This window comes from Salmo salar, chromosome ssa05 (genome assembly GCF_905237065.1).
Source record: "Salmo salar chromosome ssa05, Ssal_v3.1, whole genome shotgun sequence".
In the NCBI taxonomy this organism is placed as follows: Eukaryota; Metazoa; Chordata; class Actinopteri; order Salmoniformes; family Salmonidae; genus Salmo; species Salmo salar.
In genome coordinates, this window is record NC_059446.1 from 65,192,222 (window position 1) to 65,209,872 (window position 17,651).

Consider the following 17,651-nt stretch of genomic DNA (forward strand, 5'->3'; position numbering starts at 1 on the left):
CGCACATTGACTCTTTACCGGCACCCCCCTGTATATATTGTTATTTTTTTACTGCTGCTCTTTAATTACTTGTTACTTTTCTCTTATTCTTATCTGGATTTTTTGAAACTGCACTGTTGGTTAGGGGCTTGTAAGTAAGCATTTCACTGTAAGGTCTACACCTGTTGTATTCGGCGCATGTGACTAATACAATTTGATTTGATTTGAAAAAGTAAATGTAATTGCTAAAATATACTTAAGTATCAAAAGTTTACGGAGAGCCAGGGGCACACTCCAACATAATTTACAAACAAAGCATTTGTGCTTAGTAAGTCCGCCAGATCATATACAGTAGGGATGACCAGGGATTTTCTTTTTAAGTGTGTTGGACCATTTTCCTGTCCTGCTAAATATTGCAAATGTAACAAGTACTTTTGGTTGTCAGGGAATAGTAGAAAGTACATTATTTTCTTTAGGGATGTAATGGAGTAAAACTAAAAGTTGTCAAAAATATAATTAGTAAAGTTAAGTATAGATACCCAAAAAAATGACTTAAGTAGTACTTGAAAGTATTTTTACCTAAGTACTTTACACCACTGAGTTTCAAGTGGCACTATGGCCACACTAGTTTAAATTGCATCAATGTATTATAAAACCCCTCTCTCATTTCACCCAGAATGGATTCTATGTTTTGTTGTAACTGAATCATGTTAGAAATGTAATGAAAAAGAAGGATAATCTCATCAACTAAAGGGGACAGGGTGTTCTGTCTGTTTTGTCTGTCCATGCATGCCCCTCCTCGTTTAGCGCTCAGCCAATCAGCGCACCGTGACGATGAGGTACAGTAGGCGAGCCCTTTCTCTAGAGACAGCAAGTAATAAAAAGACAACATTTTCAACTGGTTAACACATACTCACCGTCACAAAGCGGATAGACCATGTCATACCTTACTTACACGATTTTACTTGCACTGTTCCATCAACAAATTGCGTCAAAAGCGGTTCCTGCCACCGCTGAAAATAATGGAACGAGTGTTTCAAACACATCGGTGTCTGACTACTTTATGTATTTCGTTTATGGCAGTAATCTGCTGAAGGAAAGACTGCAGCTGAATAATCCATCCTCGGTTTTTGTTACAACGGGCAGTTTGAAGTTAGACTTCAGTGCGTATGTTTTGTTGTGAAGATGTTGAGAAGTTGGCACCAAGCATTGTAGGTTGGTTTTCATTTGCCATAATACGTGTGCAAGCTATTAATTAAGCTGTTAGAAATGCTTTAACAAATAATTGTGATTAGGCTACGTACATGTGATTCTGAAGTTACTGTATATGCTTTTTAATATTCTACTTAGCAGGATCATGTGATTTAAATTTGGACACTGGAAGAAAGAGTTCAACAACACCAACTCTTGGCATGGTATTGTTGCTACTATAGAAGAGTCCAAGGGAGATGTGGTCTGGAAGATGGACAAGGACAACCTCATCAGTTTAGACAGGTGGGTGGCTCATTTACAGTGTTATAGGCCTATAACTATGGGGTGTGGTTTGTGAAGTTGAACAGCCATGAATAGGAATTGTTGCAAAAATTATGTCCCAGGACCTACAGTGGGACATTCCAAATGTACATATTTGTCCTGAAGGCTGAATCCATGGAAATAAGCCCCTGGTTCTCCTAGTTCTCTTCCCTCAAGAAGGTCCTAATAGAATTCTGGTTCCAGTGGAAAAAGTGATACAATTATGTCGATATGTCAAACTATAGTTTTGGCAAGATGGTTAGGACATCTACTTTTTGCATGACAAGTCATTTTTCCATCAATTGTTTACAGACTGATTATTTCACTATATCACAATTCCAATGGGTCAGAAGTTTACATACACTAAGTTGACTGTGCCTTTAAATAGCTTGGAAAATTCCAGAAAATGATGTCATGGATTTAGAAGCTTCTGATAGGCTAATTGACAGAACTTGAGTCAATTGGAGGTGTACCAGTGGATGTATTTCAAGGTCTACCTTGAAACTCAGTGCCTCTTTGCTTGACATCATGGGAAAATCAAAACAAATCAGCCAAGACTTCAGAAAAACAATTGTAGACCTCCACAAGTCTGGTTCATCCTTGGGAGCAATTTCCAAACGCCTGAAGGTACCATGTTCATCTGTACAAACAATAGTACGCAAGTATAAACACCATGGGAACCACATAGCTGTCATACCGCTCAGGAAGGAGACGCGTTCTGTCTCCTAGAGATGAATGAACATTGGTGCAAAAAGTGCAAATCAATCCCAGAACAACAGCAAAGGACCTTGTGAAGATGCTGGAGGAAACCGGTACAAAAGTATCTATATCCACAGTAAAACGAGTCCTATATCAACATACCCTGAAAGGTCGCTCAGCAAGGAAAAAGCCACTGCTCCAAAACCGCCATAAAAAAAGCTGGACTACGGTTTGCAACTGCACATGGGGACAAATATTGTACTTTTTGGAGAAATGTCCTCTGGTCTGATGAAACAAAAATAGAACTGTTTGGCCATAATGATCATCGTTATGTTTGGAGGAAAAAGGGGGAGACGTTACTATTAACACAGACGAGGGAGAGGTCCTGTGTCGAACCTACCAGATGAACAACTTCACAGTTCACCAGACTTCGCCTCCATACAAACAGGTACGCTATATGTCTGTCTTTTGCAATAAAGCAGCTTAATCATACACTTATAATGATAGTTTTGATAGCCAGTTTGAAGGATGCCTCCATTGGCCATATCCAAATGCATGAGCAATGACTACAGGTGTAAAAACTGTGTTGTATTTAATAGCAAAATGTCAAAACCCAATACAGAAGTACAGATGTATGCAAATACCCATGGGACATGTGTTATTAACAAAAACAACTAACTTTATGCTACAGGTTGTTTTGTCTTGGAGCAAAACAAAACGGCTTACCTCTGGATTACATTAAGAAGCTGGAGGCAGTGGAAACCGACGGTTAAAGCGATCCATCCATTTTAGATGACATCACCGCGTCGAAACCTGCTGATAAAGGAAAAAGCTTGTAGATGGTACCAGAGGAAAGAAGATGAAAGAAAAATCACTTAATGTAACAACTTTAGAGGGAAATTGACATAAGACTCCGTTGTCTAAGTTCAATTGTCCCTGTTGTTCTCTTGTGCAACATAATCAGCATAAGTAAAAATGCATTAGAGTAAATAAAAAAAACTACGTGGCACACTGGTATATATTCCCCAATGTTCTGTGTAAAATGTGAGCCAGTCATTTTATATGTGATACCAAATAAAGGAAAAATGAATGACAATGTCTGCCATAGCATTTTGTTTCACCAAAATGTCTCTATTTTGCTTGGGAAGCGTGAGACACACACACAGACACTCATACACACATCCTTGATTGATTGGGTATAATGTTCCAGACATACAGTGCATTCAGAAAGTATTCAGACCCCTTGACCTTTTCCTCATTTTGTTACGTTAGTCTTATTCTGAAATGGATTAAATTGTTTTTTCTCCCTCATCAATCTACACACAGTACCCCATAATGACAAAGCAAAAAAGGTTTAGAATTTTTTGCAAATGTAAAAAATTTAATGAAATCTTAAATTTACATAAGTATTCAGACCCTTTACTCAGTACTTTGTTGAAACACCTTTGGTTCTTCCCAATTTTCTTTGCAGCTCCTTTCAAGCTCTGTCAGGTTGGATGGGGAGTGTCGCTGCACAGCTTTTTTCAGGTCTCTCCAGAGATGTTCGATCGGGTTCAAGTCTGGGCTCTGGCTGGGCCACTCAAAGACATTCAGAGACTTGAACCGAAGCCACTCCTGCGTTGTCTTGGCTGTGTGCTTAGGGTCATTGTCCTGTTGGAAGGTGAACCTTCGCCCCAGTCTGAGGTAATGAGCGCTCTGGAACAGTTTTTCATCAAGGAACTCTGTACTTTGCTCAGTTCATCTTTCCTCGATCCTGACTAGTCTCCCTTTCCTTGGCGCTGAAAAACATCCCCACAGCATGATGCAGCACCATGCTTCACCGTAGGGATGGTGCCAGGTTTCCTCCAGACATGACGCTTGGCATTAAGGCCAAAGAGTTCAATCTTCGTTTCATCAGACCAGAGAATTTTGTTTCTCATGGTCTGAAAGTCTTTTAGGTGCCTTTGACAAACTCCAAGTGGGCTGTCATGTGTATTTTACTGAGGAGTAGTTCTGTCTTGCCACTCTACCATAAAGGCCTGATTGGTGGAGTGGAGTGCTGCAGAGATTGTTGTCCTCCTGGAAGGTTATCCCATCTCCACAGAGGAACTCTAGAGCTCTGTCAGAGTGACCAGAGGGTTCTTGGTCAGCTCCCTGACCAAGGCCCTTCGTCCCCGATTTCTCAGTTTGGCCGGGCGGCCAGCTCTAGGAAGAGTCTTGGTGGTTCCAATCTTCTTCCATTTAAGAATGGAGGCCACTGTGTTCTTGGGGATCTTAATTGCTGCAGAATTTTGTCTCGGTGCTCTACGGACAATTCCTTCAACTTCATGGCTTTGTTTTTGCTCTGACATGCTCTGTCAACTGTGGGACCTCATATAGACAGTTGTGTGCCTTTCCAAATGATGTCCAATCAATTTAATTTACCACAGGTGGAATCCAATCGAGTTGTAGAAATATCTCATGGATGTTCAATGGAAACAGGATGCACCTGAGCTCAATTTTGAGTCTCATAGCAAAGGGTCTGAATACTATTGTAAATAACGTATTTCCTGTTCTTGAGCGTGACTTTCAGATCTCCTTTTATCTATACAAGGACATAGGCGCAAGCTGGTTTGCAACACAGAAGAACAGGAGATTATAATAGGACAGTTTCAAACAGTTTCACAAGGTTAGTCACACACTCAGTTATGTGGACACATACAAAAAACATTTCCCATTACAATTCGTACAGTACTTAGTCTAGCCAGCCATCTAAACTTGTATTCATGGATGAATATGCCCCAGCAAGCGTTATAATGTCAAAATACGTTTGTTTTTCATCATAGCTGCTAAGCAAAACTCCATATATCTTCATTTACTCCCGTTAGGGCCGGTATGTACTTCCAAAAAAGATCTAAATAAAAATCTACAATTAACCCAAAAACTTCATATTTAGCCTTCAGAAAGTATTCACACCCATTGACTTTTTCTAAATTTTGTGTTACAGCCTGAATTAAGAATTATAAAATTTAGATTTGTTTGGTCACTGGCCTAGCTAGACACAATACCCCATAATGAGAAAGTGGAATTATGTTTTATTTTTATTTTTAATAATTTCTAAAAAATGTAAAGCTGAAATGTCTTGAGTGAATAAGTATAGTGCATTCGGAAAGTATTCGGACCCCTTCCCTTTTCCCACATTTTGTTACAGCTTTATTCTAAAATGGATAACAATTACATTTTTTTCCTCATTAATCTACACACAATACCCCATAATGACAATTCGAAAACAGGTTTATTACAGGCTCATCTTGTATTACAAAAAAAACAGATACTTTATTTACATACGTATTCAGAGCCTTTGCTATGAGACTCGAAATTGAGCTCAGGTGCATCCTGTTTCCATTGATCATCCTTGAGATGTTTCTACAACTTGATTGGAGTCCACCTGTGGTAAATTCAATTGATTGGACATGATTTGGAATGAACTCAACTGTTTATATAAGGTCCCGCAGTTGACAGTACATGTCAGAGCAAAAACCAAGGCATGAAGTCGAATGAATTGTCCATAGAGTTCCGAGAAAAGATTGTGTCGAGGCACAGATCTGGGGAAGGGTACCAAAAAATGTCTGCAGCATTGAAGGTCTCCAAGAATTCTTTGGCCTGGATGCCAAGCGTCACGTCTGGAGGAAACCTGGCACCATCCCTATGGTGAAGCATGGTGGTGGCAGTATCATGCTGTGGGGATGTTTTTCAGCGGTAGGGACTGGGAGACTAGTCAGGATTGAGGGAAAGACGAACAGAGCAAAGTACAGAGAGATCCTTGATGAAAACCTGCTCCAGAGCGCTCAGGACTGAGGCGACGGTTCACCTTCCAACAGGACAACGACCCTAAGCACACAGCCAAGACAATGCAGGAGTGGCTTCAGGACAAGTCTCTGAATGTCCTTGAGTGGCTCAGCCAGAGCCCGGACTTGAATCCAATCAAACATCTCTGGAGAGGCATGAAAATAGGTGGGCAGCTACGCTTCCCATCCAACCTGACAGAACTTGAAAGGATCTGCAGAGAAGAATGGGAGAAACTCCCCAAATACAGGCGTGCCGAGCTTGTAGCGTCATACCCAAGAAGACTCAAGGCTGTAATCACTGCCAAAGGTGTTTCAACAAAGTACTGAGTAAAGGGTCTGAATACTTATGTAAATGTCATATTTAACTTTTTAAAAATGTATACATTTTGTGGTAAACTGTGGGGTGTTGGGTTGAGCGTGCAGAGATTGATACAGAGACAGGGAGGTTTTAGTCCGCAAAAACAACTTTACTAAGACAGAAAATAAACATAGCAAAGAAAATCCCTTAAGTTTGGCTCGGTCCTTCTTCTCTACTTTTTTTTCGGTCTCTCCCCGTTCTCTCTCGCGATGTGCCACAGTGCTCCTTTTATTTGGCCTCCACGGCTGGTTGGCACTTTCCCCTAATTACCTCCACTTAGAGCTGTCCGTGTCGAGGTGCCCAGCTCCTGTATTCCCAGCAGAGGGAGCCAACGTCGTCTCACGTACCTCCCCTCTATTACCATCCCCCGGGGTAGATCTCCTGGGATACCACAATTTGAAAAGACATAAAAAAAAATCTGTTTTTGCTTTGTCATTATGGGGTATTGTGTGTAGATTGATGAGGAAAATGTTTTAATTAATCTATTTTAGAATAAGGGTGTAACGTAACAAAATGAGGGAAAAGTCAAGGGTTCTGAATACTTTACAAATGTACTGTATTCAACCCCTTTGTTAAGGCAAGCCTAAATAAGTTCAGGAGTAAACATTTGGTCAACAAGTCACATAAATTGCATGGAGTGACTCTGTGCAATAATAGTGTTTAACATGATTTTTGAATAACAACCTCATCTTTGTACCCCACATAGAGATAATTGTAAGGTCCCTCAGTCAAGCAGTGATTTTCGAACAGATTCAACCACAAAGACCAGGTAGGTTTAAGGGCACCTATTGGTAGATTGGTAAAAAAAAAAGCAGACATTGAGTATCCCTTTGAGCATGGTCACGTTATTAATTACACTTTGGATGGTGTACTACAAAGATACAGGCGTCCTTCCTAACTCAGTTGCCAGAGAGGAAGGAAACTGCTCAGGGATTTCACCATGAGGCCAATGGTGACTTTAAAACAGTTGCAGAGTTTACTGGCTATGATAGTAGGAAATTGAGGATAGATCAACAACATTGCAGTTACTCCACAATACTAACCTAAATGATAGTAAAACGAAGGAAGCCTGTACAGAATAAAAAAATATTCCAAAACATGCATCATATTTTGCAACTAGGTACTAAAGTAATACTGCAAAAAATGTGGCAAAGCATTTAACTTTTTGTCCTGAATACAAAGTGTTTGGTTTGGGGCAAATACAATACAACACATTACTGAGTACCACTTTCCATATTTTCAAGAATAGTGGTGGCTGCATCATGTTATGGGTATGCTTGTAATCGTTAAGGACTGGGGATTTTTTCAGGACACAAAAAGTAATGGAATGGAGCTAAGCCCAGGCAAAATTCTAGAGGAAAACCTGGTTCAGCCAGCTTTCCACCAGGCACTGGGAGATGAATTGACCTTTCAGCAGGACAATAACCTAAAACATAAGGTCAAATCTACACTGGAGTTGCTTAACAAGAAGACAGTGAATGTTCCTGAGTGGTCAAGTTACGGTTTTGACTTAAATCTACTTGAAAATCTAGCTTGAAGAATTTTGAAAAGAGTAAATGGGTAAATGTTGGACAATTCAGGTGTGGAATGTTCTTAGAGACTTACCCAGAAGGACAACAGCTTAATCGATGCCAAAAGTTCTTCTACAAAAAATTTACTAGGGGGTGTGAATACTTATTTAAATTAAATATTTCATTTTCAATAAATTTGCAAAAAATTGAAAAAAACAGATGCAGACACGGGAGGTGGATAGTACAGTTCTCAGATAATTTATTAGAAACACAGGACAGGCAAAGGGCAGGTCGAGGGCAGGCAGAGGTTCGTGATCAGGTCAAGGTTAGGCAGGTACAGGACGGCAGGCAGGCAGGCTCGGGGTCAGGGCAGGCAGAATGGTCAGAACCGGGAAAAACTAGGAAACAGAACTCGAGCAACAGAAAAGTGGGTAAGAACGCTGGTAAGACCTGACAAGACGAACTGGCAACAGACAAACAGAGAACACAGGTATAAATACATAGGGGATAATGGGAAGATGGGCGACACCTGGAGGGGGGTGGAGACAAGCACAAAGACAGGTGAAACAGATCAGGGTGAGAAAAAAAAGTAATCCATTTTGATTTCAGGCTGTAACACAACAAAATGTGAAATAAGTCAAGGGGTATGAAGGCACCATACATCACACATTAATGTCATAGGTCGGAAGTCTACAACAGCTCAATACAATGGAGGTGCCGAAGAGGATTTCCTTTTCGGTTGCTTGTAAATGTTTATTTAGATATTTTTAGGAAATACATACTGTCCGTAATGATAGTAAATGGAGATAGTTGCTCAGCGAAACTCCATATTTAGTGAGTAACAAAAGTATTTTGATATTGTAACGCTTGCAGAGCTGGCGAATGGGAGTTTGAATCAGAGCTTCCTGGGAGTTAGGGAGGTCTCTAATGCACAGATACTGGGGCAGGCCGAATACTGACCGGAGCAATGGAGGTAGTGTTGTGTAGGCAATGACGCTTGCTTGGTTCCTTGATCTTATATATAGACTATTAATAGGCTATGCATCAAAGTAGCCTATTTTGCATTGATAAGCAAATATATTCTCAGTGACTGTTCAAACAGTAAACCAAACAATAGTGTAGCCTTATTTGAATTCCCCCCAAAATGTATTTTGATTAGAAATAATAACTACTGATTCCAGGCTACTGGTAAAAACTGCTGCGAGATATGTACTTTTTTCTCCCTAACCAAAACATGTGGTTCTATTTTTAGGTGATATGGGAATGAATACACAAGCAGCATTTCAAACTGGGATAATGTTTTAGGTTACACTGGCAAATATAAGAACATTTGCCGGGCATATTTTGTCATTATAAATCAAATTATTTCACACGGAGATATGGGAAGCTAAAAAGGCTAGCTAGCTTTCTATGTTTTTAGCCAGGCTAAAGCCAGCTGGCCAGGCCACCAGCTGGCAATGGAAGGAAACTTTTTATGTTTTCACAAAATGAAAATACAAAAATAAAATACTTTTCTATTGCCCCCTTGTGAATGGGAGTGGAACCAGTGAGGATATCATTTTACCAAAAGGAGTCAACTACTCCAAAAGTCCCACTCCGCCCACGTGCACGCAAGCACGTAAATCAATGGAGTGGAGCTTGTAGTAACCTTAAAACGTACATTTCTCTCCACAGTGAAGAGCAGGCCCCTAAAAATGTTTGCCGTCGGCTCGGGGTCCCCCAAACAAATCTCGCTTAGGGCCCCCAAAAGGCTAGAGCTGGTCCTGTATAATGTGTTTATTATTATGCTTTGCTCCTGCTGTGGAGAGGAGATAATGCAGCATGCCAAAAGCGCAGTTACACAATCCGAGGCGAAATTACAAGCATCCAAGGCTGTTTTGGGTTTCACTTCCTCATGGAAAGACCCGATAATGAGCCAGTACAGTGTTCAGTGTTTTTTCTCTCTTCAGACAATTGTTTGAGACAAGACTAGATCATTCTTCTAACAGTCCTAAACAAACGTTTGGTTAATATCCCTTTGTACACTATTTTCAAAAGTTTAATAACCAATAGGAGATTGTTTTAATCGAGAGCTGTGGTTCCCAAGTTTTTCCACAGCGGTTTAGGAGAGCGCCCATAAGAACAATGTCGTGTCTTCGGCATCATTAAAGTGAAGACTTATTTTATCAAATATAACCTTTCAGATATTTTAATATCTGATCAATTAGTCTTCTGATTAATTAATTATTCTTTACCTCATGTTAGTCTCATTCCAAACGTCGTAAATTGCTGGTTATCTGCACGAACCCAGTCTTTGCTATGAATCATCCATACACCAATTGTCTTAATCATTTATTTACTAACTAACTAAATAATCACAGAAATGCATAACAAACAAACAAACAATAGGTATGGTTACAAGGAAATGATAGGGGATGTGTCCTAGTGGGCTAAAACGGTATGGTGGCTTGGTAGACAAAGGGACCGAGAAGGGCGGGAAAGACAAAAGACACTACACAGTTGATAATTATAATAATTGAAATGCTAAACCTTTGCACATGAACGCTCACTCATTCGGGAATAATTGCAATCAATATATATACTGCTCCAAAAAATAAAGGGAACACTTACTTAAACAACACATCCTAGATCTGAATGAAATAAATAATCTTATTAAATACTTTCTTCTTTACATAGTTGAATGTGTTGACAACAAAATCACACAAAAATAATCAATGGAAATCCAATTTATCAACCCATGGAGGTCTGGATTTGGAGTCACACTCAAAATTAAAGTGGAAAACCACACTACAGGCTGATCCAACTTTGATGTAATGTCCTTAAAACAAGTCAAAATTAGGCTCAGTAGTGTGTGTGGGGCCTCCACGTGCCTGTATGACCTCCCTACAACGCCTGGGCATGCTCCTGATGAGGTGGCGGATGGTCTCCTGAGGGATCTCCTCCCAGACCTGGACTAAAGCATCCGCCAACTCCTGGACAGTCTGTGGTGCAACGTGGCGTTGGTGGATGGAGCGAGACATGATGTCCCAGATGTGCTCAATTGGATTCATGTCTGGGGAACGGGCGGGCCAGTCCATAGCATCAATGCCTTCCTCTTGCAGGAACTGCTGACACACTCCAGCCACATGAGGTCTAGCATTGTCTTGCATTAGGAGGAACCCAGGGCACACCGCACCAGCACATGGTCTCACAAGGGGTCTGAGGATCTCATCTCGGTACCTAATGGCAGTCAGGCTACCTCTGGAGAGCACATGGAGGGCTGTGCGGCCCCCCAAAGAATTGCCACCCCACACCATGACTGACCCACCGCCAAACCAGTCATGCTGGAGGATGTTGCAGGCAGCAGAACGTTCTCCACGGCGTCTCCAGACTCTGTCACGTCTGTCACGTGCTCAGTGTGAACCTGCTTTCATCTGTGAAGAGCACAGGGCGCCAGTGGCGAATTTGCCAATCTTGGTGTTCTCTGGCAAATGCCAAACGTCCTGCACAGTGTTGGGCTGTAAGCACAACCCCCACCTGTGGACGTCGGGCCCTTATACCACCCTCATGGAGTCTGTTTCTGGCCGTTTGAGCAGACACATGCACATTTGTGGCCTGCTGGAGGTCATTTTGCAGGGCTCTGGCAGTGCTCCTCCTGCTCCTCCTTGCACAAAGGTGGAGGTAGCGGTCCTGCTGCTGGGTTGTTGCCCTCCTACGGCCTCCTCTACGTCTCCTGATGTACTGGCCTGTCTCCTGGTAGCGCCTCCATGCTCTGGACACTACGCTGACAGACACAGCAAACCTTCTTGCCACAGCTCGCATTGATGTGCCATCCTGGATGAGCTGCACTACCTGAGCCACTTGTGTGGGTTGTAGACTCCGTCTCATGCTACCACTAGAGTGAAAGCACCGCCAGCATTCAAAAGTGACCAAAACATCAGCCAGGAAGCATAGGAACTGAGAAGTGGTCTATGGTCCCCACCTGCAGAACCACTCCTTTATTGGGGGTGTCTTGCTAATTGCCTATAATTTCCACCTGTTGTCTATTCCATTTGCACAACAGCATGTGAAATGTAGGTGGACGGGAACAGGGTCAGGACAGGCAAGGGTCAAAAACCAGGAGGACAAGAAAAAGAGAGGTAAGCTTGACAAACAAGACGAACTGGCACAGACTGACAGAAAACACAGGTATAAATACCCAGAAGATAAGTGGGGAAGATGGGCGACACCTGGGGGGGTGGAGACAAGCACAAGGACAGGTGAAACATATCAGGGCGTGACAGTACCCCTGGGATGGGAGGGATGGGCCTAGAAACAGAAGACAAGGGGCAGTCAGACATGGTTTTGACACTAGATAAAGAAAAGGAAGGAAAAATACGGAGGGTACGGGACAACAGAGGACAGACAGCAGAGGGGCTAATGATCTTGGAGCGGGGGGGAAAGGTCTCGGCTTTTGGGGTGTAGCCGAGGTACTATAGCGGCGTGCCAGCACCTCAGGCTTGACCTTCTTAAATACCGGTCGGTGCTGTGGAAGCGAAGTGGCCCGGGCCTTACTGAACCCCTTCCGGAGGTCCTGGTACTCTGTGGAGCTGGCGGAGAGGTCCGGGGCAATTTCCAAGCCCCCAGGAAGACGTCCCTGGGCAGGCAGCACTGACTTCAGGCAATGAGTGTGGCAGGAAGGGCTCCAGCCAACGATGGCACCAGTAGCCCAGTCAATGGAGGGATTGTGTCGCTGGAACCAGGAGAATCCCAATAACACGGGAACCTGCAGACTCAAACAGCAGGAATTGGATAGTCTCGCTGTGGTTCCCCGACACTCATAGGTTGACGGGTGTGTTCTGGTGGTTGACCTGGCCTATAGAGTGCCCATCCAGCACTCTAACACCCATGGGAATGGAGATCGGTTGAGTGGGGATGCCCAGCTCGGACGCCAGGGTAACGTCCATGAGACTCACATTGACCCCCGAGTCGATGAGCACCTGGAGAGACTTGGACTGATCGCCCACAACAGGGTGGCATGGAGAGGGGGGCGAGTAAGGGGAGAAGAACAATTATATTTAAGACATAGATGCCGGGGTCTTCCAGAGTTTATCAGCTGCAAGGTGGGATCCCTGAGTGAGCGATTGGGACCGCAATCGGACCTCTTCTCCCTCCTACGCTCCCGTAGCCGACCATCGGACCAGATGGTTAAAGTGATGAGTGAGTTGAGATCCGTCGGTAGTTCTCGCTTCCGGGTTCCAGGTACCCTTCGCTGCTAGCGTGCGGAACTCCACCGCATAGTCTGCCACACTGAGGGTGTCCTGCCGGGCAGCCTCTCTACCGGACACCAGAGCCTCAAACTTTTCTCACCTCTGCCACAAATACCTCCAGACTGAGGCAGACAGCGGATTGTTGCTCCCACACCGCTGTGGCCCAGGCGAGTACCCTCTCGGACATCAGCGTAATAATGTATGCTATCTTCGAGCGGTCCGAGGGGAACGACGAAGGCTGCAGCTCGAAAACGAGGGAGCACTGGGAGAGAAAAGCCCAGCAGGTTCTGAAATCTCCCTCGTAGCGCTCCGGGGGAGGTAAGCGGGTTCCTGGGAAACCGGGGTGACGGCGCTGCTACTAGACGGGTTACAGAGGGGCTGGGAGGTTACCGTCGTGATAGGCTGCCTAGTAGGCAACCCACAGAATTGCTCTCGCAATGCGTCCAAGGCTAGGTCGTGACATTCGGCCACAGCCTGGAACCCTTCATCAGACCATGAAGAAACTCCTCGTGCCTACCAATGGTGGCTCCGTATTGTGGAGCTGGTCCAAATCTGCTGGGTCAGTCATGGCCAGTTCGTACTATCAGGTATCAATGTAAGACCCAAGTGCAGACTGTGTGAAGTAACAATGTTTATTGTAACAACAGGGGCAGGCAAACGACAGGTCAAGGCAGGCAGGGGTTGATAATCCAGAGTAGGAGCAAAGGTACAGGATGGCAAGCAGGCTATGGGTCAGGGACAGGCAGAGTTCAGTAATCCAGGAGGACGGGAAAAAGTGAGGCTGAGAGAGGACAGGAGCTGACAGGACAAACGCTGGTAAGCTTGACAAACAAGACGAACTGGCACATACAGACAGAAAACACAGGTAGAAATACCCAGAGGATAAGTGGGGAAGATGGGTGACACCTGGAGGGGGTGGAGACAAGCACAAGGACAGGTGAAACAGATCAGGGTGACAACTGTTAAAAAAAATCATGACAGCTGTGATGGAAACAGGATGTTTTGGTACAATTTTATAAATGCAGAGACATAATTTGTTCATTGGACATGGTGGGATCTTTTTGTGTCTGTAAAATTAATTATGCAAGAAATGGTGGTGAAAATGCCTTTATGCACAAATATTGATATAATAACCATCACCCGAAGTAATTTGGAGTCGTGCTTTGATATGGTATGTTGTCCTCCCACTACGACTTGGGAAACTATGCAGTGTACTAGGCTACAGATGAAATACTGTAAGTTTGATTAACTTCACAGGGTGCTGAAAGTGAACAGTGATGAGCTAGATGCTCCTTTCCAATAAATATTGAATGTCTTATTCTGGTAACATGATGATCAATGCTTGACTGCCGTTTGACAAATAACAATATCCCTAATAATCTCATCATGTAGACTAGCCTACCCTCACTGTATCTGAGAGCTGTTGGCTAGAGTGCACTTGCCAGAGTGGGCACATTTACTATTTAACGCAACACTTTTTGTGATCGGTAGATGTTTTGTTTTTTTGGTACATGAAAACTTAAGCGAAAAATAACATTTTGTGTGCACTATGTCACCATGCACTGATTTTTATCTGCAACAAGTGGTGGAAATGTACATATTTTCTTTTTAGAATATTCACATGAAAATCTGGCACCAATTGGATGGAAACCTAGCTAGTGGCACTGTTATCCCACAGCTGTGGTTCATGACAGTTGATGTCAGTAATGAGGCTGTATACCCATTGGTGTATCATTTTACTAACGGACACTTAAGTGATGATGCTCGAAAAGCCGGTGTTTGGAGGATATATTGGCACGGGTGTTGTTAGGCCAGAGACGAAGTCATGGGCCGGCAAACCGTGCGAATATATCCTCTAAACACTGGCTTCGAGGGCATTATCACTTTTATACAACGGGTTACCAACATATTCAAATAATGGTTGACATTTTCATTAAACACGTTATTTTGATGAATTTATTCATACTATTTCATCCTTCCACAAGATATAGTCCCGACACAAATCTAGGGTTGCTACCCAAGCCGGCTGGTTGTTTGTTCTATCGGTTCAGTTGCTAGAGACGCGACCCAGTCGTTCAGTCTTTTTGTTCTGTATCTATGGACGCGACCTGGTAGTTCGTCCTAAATGTTCCATTGTCATACTAGCTGGCAAAGTTCTTATCCCTTGCTTGCTAGCTAGCCAACTATGGCTAACTTACTGTCAAGTCAAACAATGCAGCCAGAATAACAACAAAGTAGCTGCATTTGCATTTGTTTAATCTGTTTTCTAGTGACATGTATTTGGATACATCCATAACAATGAGCTAATGAGGAACGATTTCGCCTGGCATAGAAAATGTGCTCACTCGTCAGGACACTGTGGTTCAGAGGAGCTAGCCAAAAACACAGCTAACACAATCACATCAAACTGAAGCTGGAAAGACTGCAAACTAGCTGCACTTCGTTTCTTTTTACCTGTTTTTTTATTGATAGTTCTTTGTATATATCCATAAAAATTATGCTGATTCATGATTTCATGATTTAGACTCCCGACATATTCATTACTATGGGACAGCTGGAGATCGAATTTGAATATTGAAACAATGTTGCAAATGTTGGAGAGACAGACAGCAATGTTTTTACAAATCTCTGTTGTTGAAAACTAAATGTTAGTCTGACAGAAATGTGAGATAATGTCTAGATGCTTTTTATAGTGGAGATCAAGTTTATATATTGCCTGGCTGGGCTGATGAGACAGTGGATTGCGCAGTCAGATGGAACAGAGTAAGTAGGCATTTTAACTTGATAGATTTAGCTGGTGGTAACTTGTAGAATAGACAATGGCTGGAATGCAGGTTTTAACCAATCAGCATTCAAGATTGACTCACCTGTTGTATAATCAGCTATACAGTATGGGTTATTGAACTCTCTTACTTTTAGATACACAGAGAAACTACAATATCTGTTTTACACTATGTCACTCTGCCCTTCTCTCCCTCAGTCTCTCAGCCAATGGCCTCACTTCAGAAGGTGGGCGGAGCTTGGCCAAAGCACTGAAAGACAATAAAATGCTCCGAATTTTCTGGTATGACTTGAATTAACCTCCATTTATGCCTGTCTCATGTTCACAAGACTTGAAAATGTGTATCTGTGTCTTGGAGTACAGTACAGTTTAAATGTGTGTTGTCTTGTTGTAGGTTGGTGCAAAATGAGTTGTCAGATGATGTAGCACCAGACATGGCAGAACTGATCAGATCCAACACGGGTCTATCTCACCTCTGGTAAGGCCAGTCTCAACACACTCCCAACAACCAATAATAAAGTTTAGCTTCAGAATTAAACAGAAAGTGAACAAAAGTTATTTCTGAATGTTAATAAAAGTTAGCCGGTTAACCTAGTGATCCCTTTGTGCCACTCTGCACAGGTTAATCAATAATCAGCTGGCAGTTGGTGGAATCAGACAGCTGTCAGAGGCTCTCTCCCACAACACATCAATCAAAGAAATCAGGTGAGTATATGCAACATCACACTCATGCTTGCTTAAAGGCACATTCCTCTATTTTTTTAACCAGGTTAATAATAGTATTTGATATATTCCTTAGATACATTTTTATTTCAACACATCTTTCACCATTTTCACTTTGTAATGGCTGTTGGTCTTTGAATACATTACTGGTTCCTGATTATCATGTGCTCTGTCATCACTCACCCACAGTTTGAAAGGAAACTGTCTTTCTGAAGAGGAAGAGAAGCTGTTTGAGGCTGAGGGAAGGCTACGCTTCCACTGAGGAGACAGAACTGAGCTGAAGCGTGTGTGTGTGTGTGTGTGTGTGTGTGTGTGTGTGTGTGTGTGTGTGTGTGTGTGTGTGCGCATGTACATTGGTCACATCTGTTACCGAAACTTAGAGAGTCTTTGTTTGTTTTGCGCATACTACATAGGAAATATTTTTACATACTGTATATGTACAGTGCATTCGGAAAGTATTCAGACCCCTTGACTTTTTCCACATTTTGTTACTTCACAGCCTTATTCTAAAACTGATTCAATTGTTTTTTATACAAATCTTCAAATAATACCCCATAATGATAAAGCAAAAACAGGTTTTTAGAAAATGTACTCAGTACTTTGTTGAAACACCTTTGGCAGCGATTACAGCCTCGAGTCTTCTTGGGAATGACATTACAAGCTTGGCACACCTGTATTTGGGGAGATTCTCCCATTCTTCTCTGCAGATCCTTTCAAGCTCTGTCAGGTTGGATGGGGAGCGTCACTGCACAGCTATTTTCAGGTCTCTCCAGAGATATTAGATCGGGTTCAAGTCCGGGCCCTGGCTGGGCCACTCAAGGACATTCAGAGACTTGTCCCAAAGCCCCTCCTGCATTGTCTTGGCTGTGTGCTTAGGGTCGTTGTCCTGTTGGAAGGTGAACATTCGCCCCAGTCTGAGGTCCCAAGGGCTCTGGAGCAGGTTTTCATCAAGGATCTCGCTGTACTTTGCTCCGTTTATCTTTCCCTCGATTCTGAATAGTCTCAGAGTCCCTGCTGCTGGAAAACATCCCCACAGAATGATGCTGCCACTAC

The 17,651-nt window shown here is 42.9% G+C and overlaps 1 protein-coding gene across 2 annotated transcripts; it reads left to right on the top strand.

The window, feature by feature from the left end:
• Window positions 1-826: 826 nt before the first annotated feature.
• Window positions 827-17,220, top strand: LOC123743142 (nucleotide-binding oligomerization domain-containing protein 1). Of its 2 annotated transcripts, none has more exons than XM_045718615.1 (6): window positions 827-1,190; window positions 1,330-1,473; window positions 16,074-16,157; window positions 16,270-16,353; window positions 16,497-16,580; window positions 16,788-17,220. In XM_045718615.1, the coding sequence occupies exons 2-6, from the start codon at window positions 1,442-1,444 to the stop codon at window positions 16,858-16,860; spliced, it is 357 nt and encodes a 118-aa protein (XP_045574571.1). In that variant the 5' UTR covers window positions 827-1,190; window positions 1,330-1,441; the 3' UTR covers window positions 16,861-17,220. The 2 variants fall into 2 exon arrangements, with proteins under 2 accessions (XP_045574571.1, XP_045574572.1); XM_045718616.1 differs by having other exon boundaries at window positions 829-1,190; window positions 1,333-1,473.
• The last annotated feature ends 431 nt before the right edge of the window (window positions 17,221-17,651 follow it).